Genomic DNA, 12,664 nt, shown 5'->3' with positions numbered 1-12,664 from the left:
TCTTCTTTAACAGAGTAAACACCTTCACGGGGGAACGAAGTTAATCTCTTGGAATTATTTATTAGAGAACGCCATAAAGAATTTAATTGTAATGCCCGTTTTTGTTTACCCCATTCCCCCCCCCCCTCCCCCCATTTCCACTTGAATCATCTCCTCTCCTTATTATATGTTTGTTGTTAGGCATAACATTGTGTTGTAAGTATTAACTTGTAATAATTTTTAATCGTATGTTGTACCTAAAGACTACCGATTTTTTTGCAGGTATTTACAACGCGGAGTAGCAAACAGTTTATTTACTGCGCGCCTGATGCCTCAAGAGAAGTTACAAATACAGCCCTCGACTTCACACTCGGTAAACACTCGACTTCCTCTTCTTTTAAATCTAGATCTAGCAGTAGCAGGGTCCGTGCTGGGTTTTTTTTTCAAACAGAAACAATTTTATACACTCGTTGCTTGTATATAAGTAAACATATCGTTTTGCAAATGTATAGGTGGGATTTGAGAAACTTCACACACACACACACACACTATATATATATATATATATATATATATATATATATATATACTTACACACATTTATATAGGTATATACATAATGTATGTAAACATATTACGCTTTCTGCTTTGTATGTATTTTTTTCAATCATCTTTTATTATTTTATTTTTTTAACTTTCAAGCTGGTGTGCATTTAAAAAAAAAGTTTAATACAATGTTTATACTTATCCTCAAGTTTGCCAGCTAGTGCGTGATTTGTAATTGTAGCTTTGTGTGTATACTGTTATGTGGATAAAAAAACAACAACCCAGAGGCGTAGCTTTTTTGTGGTAAAGGGTGGGGATGGGTTAAATAAACAACCTAAAAGTGCTGATCGCTCACTACCTCTTGCACAACGTGTTTTAGCATTAAATAGATAATGCAAATACTAGACGTAGTATAAACGTTTTGATAATAAAGACGTTTTGTTTCGTTATTTAGGTTACCAAACTCAAACCTCCCAAGTTTACAAAAAAAAAAAAAAGTTGCTAGAGTAAGTTTTGTTGGGTAATATATAGATACGACAGACATACCCTGACAGACTAACATGGCCTGCCGCTAAGCCCACGACACTCTAGCTACACCTTCACGAACACGAAAGAGAAAGTTCAAATCCTTTGTCTGGTTTTCACGCATAGGTTAAGTTCATTCATAAAAATTCATACTTTGGTTAGGGGCCGTTCACCCATGTCCGACACGCACGCAGACACCCATGTTGTAGCTAAGATGTATAGAAGGCCTTCATATCGTGACCAAGGCATGCAATACATCGAAAGCGTTCGTGCTATGGCCAAGACACTATATGGACGCCCAAGCTATTTTTCAGCAATAGCCAGGCCACAAGTCATTGTAAATTTGTTTTAGTCATGGCCGATATAACTTAATTCTCGCCAGTTCAATCATCGACATTTCAAAAGTCACAACAGCCATATGTTAAAATACAGAATAGCCCAATCTTGGCCAACTTAATTTACAACATTACAGGCCGACTCACGCCTCAATTGATTAATTATATTTACGGCCTAACATTACTCTCGATGCAGTCAATTCAATATCAGAAAGTAATCTAGGCCAACTTAATTCACAACTGATACTGGGAATTGGATGTGAATTCGTCATTGATAATTTATTTCGATCCGTTAATTTCTGCAATGTTTGATGGAGTGAATACATTTTTGTTTCAAAAGGGCACAAAAAAAATAATTTCGGCCAGGCTTAATTACGTGGAAGAATTGTAAATTCGGCTAGGATATATTTAGTTGCATAGGGAGAGAGTAGTGTGGGATTTAGTTGCTTAGGTTAAAGCCAATTGTATTGGCTGTTGTTGACTAAGAATTAAATAATAATCATTAAAAAAGTTTTAAAAAACCCACGTTTTCTGATTGAACTAAAAAGTAGAAAATAAATGCTATAGGCCCTACATCACAATAATGCAAGCGATCACTCTACTATAAGCGAGCAAAAACGTGGGTCGCCGAAGTAAAAGTTATATTACTATTGATTAGATAATACTATTGACTTTTATTAGGGAGCTTGTAGAGAGTCAACAGTATTAGAAACTGTAAGAAAATCACGGCGCCCCACGTTTTTGCTCGCTTATAGTAGAGTGATCGCTTGCATTATTGTGATGTAGGGCCTATAGCATTTATTTTCTACTTTTTAGTTCAATCAGAAAACGTGGGTTTTTTAAAACTTTTTTAATGATTATTATTTTCTACTTTTTAGTCTTTGTCTGTTTGTTTGCATTAAAATCTTGCTATCGATTTTATCTTTTCACTTTTTTTGGGTAAACGAAGACAACTCGTAAAAAGACAACTCGTAAAAAGACAACTCGTAAAAAGACAACTCGTAAAAAACACGTTGTTTGAATACGTTACTGACTAGAACACATAGATTTGAACCCGTGTCGAGTGGGATAGCAATCGTGTGCCCAACCACTCGACCATATCGTCTCCCCCAAAATGGCCTACCTCCTGTAAGTTTAAACTCGGTTCAAGCTAAATTCTCTGCCCCTAAGCCTGTGGCGACATGTGATCGTTCGCTTCACTGCGCGCGAGGTACGCGTCGCTGGTTTTTTTTTGTAATGGCTAGCAGAGGAGAATTATATATATAGATTATATAGCGGTCTAAAATGCTCAATAAAATGTTTCCATTGATCAATTTAGTAATAAAAACAATTGAATATTCAATGGTCATCCAAAAGAAAGCTTCCCTGAAAATTTCAGCGCGCTAGCTAACTGGGAAGTGCCAGAAATTTCGATCGCAAGATTTGATTGGAAAGACAAACAGAGAAAGCAAGTTAAAGAAAACGTGGGAAAAATAGGGTACGTTCAGTTTGATGAAATGAGGTCTTCTCAACTGGGATTCAACATAGTAAACAATTCTTAGCGACCCAGCTCAGTAGCGTAGCCAGGATCGTCTCATGGGGGGGGGGGGGGGGGTCAAATTTTTATTCGGGGACAAACTTTTGATTTGCACCCCCCCTCAAACTTTTCATTTGTAACCCCTCCTCAAACTTTCGATTTGCACCCCCCCCCCCCCCCCCCTCAAACTTTCGATTTGTTGTGTTTGACAAAAAAAAACGTCCTTTTCGTTGTTGAATGAATAGCGAGGGGTTTTATATTGTGCTGTTCAAAAAAAAACTTTCAATACTATTTGAATATCATAAAAAAATAATTAAAAAGTAAAAAAAAGTGTTCTGTGTTATCCGATTGTCACAAAGAAGTAAACAAGTTTTCTGACATTTAAATGTCATAAAGAATTAAAAAGTTGTCTTTGTCATTTGAATGCCACTACGGATTTTAAACAGTTGTCTAAGCCATTTGAATGTCACATAGAAGCAAACAAGCTTCCTATGCCATTTGAATGTCAAAAAGGAGAATAAAAAAGAACCGAATTCATTGCCGCTCACACCCCCCTTAACCCTAACCCCCACCCACCCCAAATAAGGATCCAGTTCCCTGTCTCAAGTTACATCACGATCCCATACCGTAATCGCATTAAAGAGGTAACATGTCAGCTCATTATGGCCGCACTTCCTGTGCACCGGGCAAATGCTGGTGCCGCGCGCTCTGTAAAATACCGTAACTCGACCTTTCGCTCGGTCTTCGGGAACAAATGAAACAATCTGATTTAAGTGCTCGCGAGGGTTGAGGTGGAGGGGGTTCCTTGTTTCAGGGGGAGGGAGTATTTTAGTAGCATACTGATATCGTTGACTTGTATGGTTATCTAAGTGAATAGTTTTTTTTTTCCTTGTTTTTTTTTTACATTTCCGTTTTTGGTGTACCATCTGTTATTGCTTTCTAGATCTATTATGGTTGCCACTTAAAATCAATGGCTTACCGAATTGGGGTGGACACTAATGTGCTGGACCACGAGTTAGTTGGTCACGTTACAACACAAACTCATGTTGTTCCCAAAACAAGCATACAGTACTATCTCGAACCGTTTTTTTCTACATTCATTAATTAACAGACCACCTATTTGCTTGTTGGGCTCCCCTTGATATAAGTGAAGTTTATACATACACATACGCATATGCACAAACGTAAAAAACAAGCTTTTGTGTAACTTGTTCACATAAAAATTCTCGTATAATTTATGAACAGATTACACCGAGTGACTTTATAATCAGAGGCGTCTCTACCCCACCCACCCATACACCAACAGCCAGGCACACGGCGCCAATGTTGTTTTTCTTCTGACAAAGTCAGCGCCTGCAACCAAAAACATACCGCCATGGGTGGCCCGTGGCCCTCTTCCCTTGGCATCCGATCCCCTTGTTTGCCCCATTCACGCTACGCCCCTGGATATATTCATTTTATAGCCCCGGCTCTGTATTCTCTTTTCAAGAAGAACCGGAACACGGCCCCGAGGACCGTTAATTTTTACAAAACATTTCTTTCATGGGAAGGCAGTACCTTCCACGCTCCCCTCACCCTCCCCCTACCCTCCTGCCGATTAAATACGCACCTACGTCGCACTGGATCCTACAGGCGCAGTGCCGGTGCATATTGGCACGCACCACTGCACAAACGCCAACAACACGTGTTGGATTATTCGAGCGGTTCTGTTGTTTTTTAATGCGCTGTTCCATTCGTCGGAGATTGTCAAGTTTTATTTTGTAGAAATTAAGAATGTTTCCTTTTATATTTTAAACCAAACCCTTTACCTTTTTCCTGTTTTTTATGGCCCCTAATCATTTGTTCATTCGGTTTTCTTTTCAACACGAGAACCGCTTAAGTATCGCGTTGAAAAAAAAAGAAGTACCGCATCCTACCGTAAAAACAAGGTTCGCGAGATATAGCCTTACCTTGTTAGGCGCAGCTCAGTGAGCGAGGGGGTACTCGAGGGGTAAAACATGATTTAAGATAGTAATTAACCTCGAAATGTTCTACTTTTCATAAGTTTGAACCCAGCAGAAACGTACTTGTTCACCTCTCATGTTTATTACAGTGGTTAACTTTGAAGCGCGAATGTACCGGTTACCCCCTCCTCCCCACCCCATACTCGCAACGTGGGAGGGTTCACATTTTTTTTTTCTTCTTAAAACTGGAGAAAAAAAAATAACGTCGTTTTATCTTCCTTTCTGACAAAGAACTTTGTTCGAAACATTGTTTCTGTCTACACTATTAATTGGGGGGTTTGAACATTTTGACGTCAGTGCGGTAATTCTTCAAATAGCGACTCCCTTTTTTCCCCCATTCTAGCTGCGTTCTTCAACGTTGTTCAACGGGGCTATCTCTTGATTCTACATATAATTTTTTTTTAGAGGAAAACTATCCCCCATACTGACAATTATACATCGTACTTCAGTGTTAAGTTCATTCGAAGATTTAAAACAGTGTTCACTTCAACAAAGTCTGAGGAATTAATTAGGACCAGTGATTCTCGGCGTTATGTATTTGGAACGTTGATGTCATTCAGCGTTTAGGGTGACTCTGTACATTGATACCACATTATGGGTGTTCTCTGGTTTTCTTAAGGTAAGAGCACATTACCGAACTCTTTGTTTTTTCATCTTCTTATCCGTGTTTTACCATAAAAAAATAAAAAGTCTAATAGAACAATTACAGCACCGTGGGGGCCTTTTCCTAGGGGCCTACCGGGATTTTCCCCAGTAGACCAGTGAGCTAGTCAACCTCTGTTAATCCCATGGGCCGTATGTTAAATTTTAGATAAGTCAGAATTTTACAAATGATGTAAGCACATCTTACTATTAATCCAGTCAAATGTTTCTTTGTAAGAAAAAAACAAGAAAGAAAAAAAACCTCCCAAATTGACCTCACATTTTTTTTGCCAGGCGTATATGTTTATATTTTTAGCTCACACATACTCTACTTCATTTCACTGCTTAGAAATATTTTAATAGAAATCAACATTAACTATAAACTTGATCGAAACCTTTGATCCAATGATCCAAGCAGTGTTTCTTCCAGGCATCTCTTCGGAGAAAGTCTACCCCCCCCAAACGAAATGGAATTTATATATAGAAAAAACATAGAAAACATACTTTTACCAGTGTCCGCCCCCCCCCCCCCCCCCCTCCGAAAAAAAGTCTGGAAGAAACACTGGATTCAAGTTACAAAACTTGGCGGATTTTGGACTCGATCCGTCCAGACTGAATTTAGTTTCATAAATAAAATAAAAATTATGAATCCATACACATACATATAGTATTGGCAAAACTAGAACCCAGACTATTTGGCGGCGAAACAATTTTCCACGCCTCTACTCTAACCTCGTTATTTAAAAAACGACGGAGCCAAACGGTACCAAATATTTTCAAATTATCCCAGAGTTATACCCACGAGTTAGGTTAGTCTTTGATTTGTTGCCTGCGCGCCGTGCGAATGTGTGCTTGCAATTAACTGTTCAACTTGTGTATTTCCTCACCCTCCCTTCCAAACCTCACACATGGCTAACTTTACCAACTCCTACGCATTGGCGCTTCTTTCAGAACACGTGTTTTAAGTCGTTTCTGTTAAACTTTTTTTCTGGCCAACTTCCGATCACGAAAGACAATAGACTTCAGTGTCTAAACCCCAAAGTCATGTTAGTATTTAAAATCATGGCAGAATTAAAAAAAAAAAATCACACCAGTATTTAAAATCACACCAGTATTTAAAATCACACCAGTATTTAAAATGTCAGCATTAAAAAATAATTGCACTAGTATTTAAAACCACGTCGGAATTGAAAAAAAACCCACCAGTATTTAAAATCACACCAGTATTTAAAATGGCACCAGTATTTTAAATTACACTAGTATTTAAAATCACACCAGTATTTAAATCCTGCCACTTTTATGCTGTATTTCTTTTAGATACTTCTTCTGTGTCACACCCCCCCCCCCCCACCCGAGCAATATGTTTCAAGACACTAGTCGCTTGTCGTTTTTCTTAATTCATTTTTCTTTACTGATTTAAACAATATTTTGAAGCAGTCGTTTTAAAATTCTATTGTCTCTTACGGTTGCATAAGTCTCTCATTCTTCAGCCTCACCCAGAGGCGTAGCGACGGAGGGGGGGGGGTACATATGTCCGTGGGCGCCGACCCTAGGGGTGCCAAAATGGGTTGGAAAAAAAATTAAAAGCTCATATTAGCTGTAGTTTTGAATTGTACATTGAAAGTTTGTCCCCGGGCGCCGGGAGGGGTCGCTACGCCTCTGGGTTCTCCCCACCTCACCTTTGTTGTAAACTCTCCCACGCACACTTAAACGTCATCAATTCACGCCCAATTTACATATTTTGTTGAAATTATTTCAGAAAAAAGACCCAAGTCTAAATCGTATAATGATGCACTGTTTTTTTTTAGGCTTTTAACTTTTAATTGGATTTAGAGTTCGCATCTTGAAACTGTTACTAAATGTGTTAAACATTTAAAAAAAAAATTATGCAGCGCGTGCTAATACTGGCACGTGGTAATAGGAGAAGGCCAGACACTTATATAAGGAGGTGCTAACCTATGAGCAGTTATTTCAACTTTTGTGGTTTCGGAGATTAAGATTGTAAAATTTTTGCTCGTGAATTTTCTTTTAAAAGTTTATTTATTTATTTATTTATTTTTTACCAACCAATTTAGCAGTTGCATTTATTGGTTTTTAAGTGCTATTAAAATACAGTTTTCACTGGGATTTTTATGCATTGACAAGTGATTTTTAATCGTTTTTGTTACGCGGCGATATCTCAGAATCCAACGCTTTTATCGTCAAGATAATTGTGCTTTTTTTTTCAACAGTCGGGGTTTCAGACAATACTAAAAATCCGCTTGACCTAAAGTAATAAAATAAGCGCTTGCTTTTTTGTCCGGAATTAAATGTCAACCCCTTATCAGTATTTAAACATATTAAAAAATATTTTAAAATATGTATAAAAAACAGTGTTTCTATTCGGGGATAGGAGTTTCTTTCAGCCCCCCCCCCCCCCCGAAGCACGTCTACCTCCCCCCTTAACGAAATTGAATTCATATAGAAAATATGTATACTTATATAACCTCCCCCCCCCCCCCCCCGAAAGTTTCAGTGCATCCCCCCCACCCTTGGAAAAAAACGTCTTAAAAAACACCGAAAACGAACTTAATTAGTATGTCTATACGAATAGTGTCAAGAAATGTTTCTTGTTTTTATGGTGTCGTAATGTTCCCTTCTTCATCTTTCTTAATTTTCTAGTGTGAGGTGTTTTATTCGGGATTATTATATTATGCGTCATACGTCCCGTTGACTCCAACTTCAGTCGTTTTTTGTTTTTTTTTTTAAATTTATTTCTGGATTTGCAGGCCATTTTAATTATGTAGTTATTCTCTCATAGATAGGTCGTTGTCCCCAGCTAAAAAAGCCTCACCTACACGAGGTTTTGAGCGCGAGACTTTAGTATTAGCAATCATGCTCTCTCCTTCGCTATCAACCCCCCCCCCCCCCCTCGTAAAAGTTACTAAAATCGTAGCGGAATATTGTTAAGCAGATGATTACCAATATATTAATTTGGTTCGTTAGTTTTACGACTTTCACAATTAAATAAAATTAATATTACAATAAATACTACCCGTGACTAAATCGTAGCGGAATATTGTTGTGCAGTTGGCTCGTTAGTTTTACGATTTACACACAAAAATAAAAAATAATATTACAACAAATACCATCCATGAAAACCATCGTGAGGACTGCTGCTACCCTTTTTGGGGGTACAACCTTACACTTAAAAGGACCACTGTGTCAGGCAACTTGAATCACACAGTATGTGTTCCTCCCTCCCCCACCCCGTTTCGCTAGTTTTAAAATAGTTTTTTTTTTTTTTTTTTTTTAAATCTGTGTACCTTTACAATCTAAGGTTTACGGTACGGCAACACGACACCGTTCTCGAGTTCGCCATTCATTCATAATGTCAAAATCTCCTCGGGATATACCGCGACCTATATTCAACACATAAACTACGCTACGTCGGCCTGCCTGACTATAAATCTGACCGGGGCCACTTGTGACACATTTCTTGCTGAATCATTAAATTACTCGACCCCTCTTGATTGGGTATTGATATTTCGTTTGAAAGAACTTTTAACTCCTCTTACAAAAAAAAAAAAAAAAAAAAAAAAAAAAAAGCTACTAAAATTATATCCTGCTTCTAAATCTTCTATACTTTTAGTTTTTATGAAATGAATGTAAAATAGACGATTAACACAGCAAGTTTAAAACAAACACAGGATCTAACGCTAATACGTTGCTTGTAATTGCAATATACCTTATGATAAAAACTAGACCTTATGTGGTGACGATTTTAACAGCTTACAATTGCGTGTGATTATCTTTCTATCAGGGAATTATATTGTGTCCATTGCATTGGGAAATCCGTAATAAAAATGTTAAAAATAGATATAAAAAATACAGTAATTACCCAGTTTAGTTCTGCTTTTTTTATATAAAGCCACACAGTAATTACTTACAATTAACTCGGTTGATTTCCTTTGAACTCAGCAGTGATGGATTATCTGTAACTTGTTTTTTTTTTTTATATATTCTAAGAGAAACGAAAAGCTTGCAGTGGTTAGATTTTGAATTGATAACCAGTGGTTAGATTTTGAATTGATAACCAGTGGTTAGATTTTGAATTGATAACCAGTGGTTAGATTTTGAATTGATAACCGGTGGTTAGATTTTGAATTTATAACCAGTGGTTAGATTTTGAATTGATAACCAGTGGTTAGATTTTGAATTGATAACCAGTGGTTAGATTTTGAATTGATAACCAGTGGTTAGATTTTGAATTGATAACCGGTGGTTAGATTTTGAATTGATAACCAGTGGTTAGATTTTTTGAATTGTTAACTAGTGGTTAGATTTTGAATTGATGACCAGTGGTTAGATTTTGAATTGATAACAGCTTGTGAGTTTAAACCATGCAGCATTCTAATCTTCTCCTTGGATGGATGGGGGGGGGGGAAGAGAAAGGCGGGGCAGGGTTTTAATAAATAATATAGCGGAATTTTAAAAATTAATACTTTAAAAAAATTATACTTTAAATATTTGGATGTTACTAAACATTTTTTTTTTTTATAATGATTGTTTTAAAAATAAAATAACTTGAGTGAATTCTATTTTTTTATTCACCAGTAATGTACTCCGACTTATGCTTTAATTTTCATACACCCATTTTTAATAAAAATTTAAAAAAAAATCAATTTCAGATTGCCATGAGAGTACTGCACTGAATGTTCCGGGGTGTTGCATTTCTTCTCTAATGAAACTGATCACTCTAATATATGACCGACCCGGGCACAGTGGATGTTGTTGACGTGGAAGGGACTGCCAACGACACCTACTACTACTCTTATGACCACCACACCTGGGAGAGGAAGATGGCGACCAACTCCTCTAAGCAAAGCCTGGCCAAGACCCCGGGACCCAACATATATCAGCTCAACTACGAGAAGGCGTCCATGTTTCTACCAGTGTTCGTCGTCCTTGGGTGCATTGTGGTTTTAGGAGTGCTGTGCAATGTTATAGTGTGTTATATATATAGGTGTCGGTCGAGGCGAGCAACGTCAAATTTTTTTGTAATTTTCTTCGCAATTTTTGACATGTTCGGGTGCTTTGTGGGCATTCCTTTGGAGATTTCAGCTCTGGCGCTGCCGTATTTATACGATGTGGTCCCGCTGTGTAAAGTGATGGGGTTCGTAGAGACGTGGTCCGTATGCTGCCTCTCTCTCACGCTCATCTGTGTCGCGTATGACTGCTACAGGAAGCTTTGTCGACCCAGTGATGATTTCGGTGTGAAAAAAGCAAAGATATGCTGCGTGGTTTCTGTGATCGGTGCTGCCTTAGTGTCCATTCCGGCGTTAGCTGCATTTGGAGTGAAGGAAGTGAAGACAAAGTATTATGCAGAAAACGGCAAGACTTGTTCCATAGATCCTACAATGCCTCAGTGGTTGACGATCATGTATAACGTCTGTGTGTTAGGCGCTTTTACTCTAGCTCTGTGCGCAATGTCGGCCATGTACTGTTTGATCGGAGTTGCGTGGTGCAAACAGAGGCAAGCCGAGGAGAGGGGAGAGAAGCCTAGTCCGGCTAAACGGGAATTCCCTAAAAAGCATAGATTCGTTCGGGAGGAGACCAGTACCTCATCTGTGACAAACTATAGCGAGGAGATTTCTCGCCTGCACAGCCCGGGGACGCTGTCGTACTCGCACACGTCCGACTCGGCTCGGCAGCCGCTGAAGAGCAGCAGCGGCATCGTGAAGACAAACAGCCTGCAGGCGTCCAGCGCTCCCGTTGGGGGAGCTGTTGTGCAGCTTCACGTTAAAAACACGCGGCAGACGTCCATTTTCATGGTGATTTCGATAATATTCGTCGTCACGATGCTGCCGTACGTGGTCGTTACGATTCTGTGCGCGACCACCACGGTGTTCAACCAGTTCTCCTCAAACGTGTCTGAGATTGTGTTCAACCTTTGCATACGTTCCTACCTCCTAAACTACCTGGTTAAGCCGGTTGTGTATTTTGTATTTAACGTCAAATTCAGGAAAGAGGTCAAGCACCTTTTTGTCAAGGTTTGGACGTTTTGCACAGGGGCAGCGGGGGGCGCGGAACAAAACTCACTTAACCCCCACCGGAGGTCATTCATCATGGGTGCTTCAAGGTCTGCGTCCAGGACCCCCATCTGCAGGCCGCCTAGAAGTTCAACTTAATTAATGTAATTAATTTAGTGGATTTAACTAATTTACCAAAGACTGTAAATTTAATCTTGGTTTGTATTTAAATAACTTACCACAAATAAGCCTTTTTGTATCTGTATTCTGCTGTTATTTAACTTTCAACTATTTTTAAAAGAATGAAAATAATGTTCATAAATTGGTCTACCTTTCTATAGTATGTTATCAGCTGCAGTTTGAAAAAGAAATTTCAATCCATTTTTGTTTTTGAATATTTAGATTCCATAGTTTAAAGGGTCATCCATAGATGACTTCCATGTTTTACAAAATTCTGTTTACCTCTCCCCCTCCCCTTCATCAAACATCAACTCAGAAAGCCAGAAACCCATCCCCCTTCCTCTAAAATAACACCTCAGCCTACCACCCCCACCTCAATTTATCAATTTTTTTTTTGAAATATCAATCTCTTTGTAACATTTTTACAAATTTACAAAAACTGTCTTTTAAGATAGCAAAAAATAATGGCTAAAATTCAGTTTCTTACATTACTTTTTAAATTAAAATGCAGAAATGTGTCGTCGCATATTCTGAACTGTTCCTTTCTCTATTTTGTCACTCATAGTCACAAAAGTCTGAACACCCCCCCCCCCCCCCCACACACCCCACCTTTAGGAAAGTGACCTTGTCTGTGGATGACCCTTCTTCATTTTTTGTTGATTTTTGTTTTATTAGTTAAGGGCATCTAAGTAAGTCTTTATATTTATATTATTTTTTTTCACTTTCTTTTTTACTGAGCTTATCAAAACACCATGAATTTCTTCTATTTTTTTATATAAATTTAGCACAACAACAAAACAAGCATATTTGTATTTGTACATCATGAAAAGGCAGCTAATAATATTACAATTAACTTACAGTAAGCACTTTTTTATGGTGATAAAGTTTAGATAATTCTGATTCCATCATTTACATAATGAAGACTAT

General features: G+C 38.1%; 1 protein-coding gene across 2 annotated transcripts; it reads left to right on the top strand.

Moving 5' to 3' along the window:
- The first annotated feature begins 204 nt into the window (after window positions 1–204).
- LOC131953114 (uncharacterized) lies at window positions 205–12,333 on the top strand. Of its 2 annotated transcripts, none has more exons than XM_059316144.1 (2): window positions 205–352; window positions 10,217–12,333. In XM_059316144.1, the coding sequence occupies exon 2, from the start codon at window positions 10,292–10,294 to the stop codon at window positions 11,714–11,716; it is 1,425 nt and encodes a 474-aa protein (XP_059172127.1). In that variant the 5' UTR covers window positions 205–352; window positions 10,217–10,291; the 3' UTR covers window positions 11,717–12,333. The 2 variants fall into 2 exon arrangements, with proteins under 2 accessions (XP_059172127.1, XP_059172128.1); XM_059316145.1 differs by lacking the exon at window positions 205–352 and adding an exon at window positions 5,474–5,523.
- Window positions 12,334–12,664: the final 331 nt, after the last annotated feature.

Source organism: Physella acuta, unplaced genomic scaffold (assembly GCF_028476545.2).
Source record: "Physella acuta isolate Inbredline_101_S28 unplaced genomic scaffold, ASM2847654v3 ptg000907l, whole genome shotgun sequence".
Classification (NCBI taxonomy): Eukaryota; Metazoa; Mollusca; class Gastropoda; family Physidae; genus Physella; species Physella acuta.
Note: the sequence above shows the minus strand (reverse complement) of the source record. Positions and strands in the feature narration are given on the sequence as shown.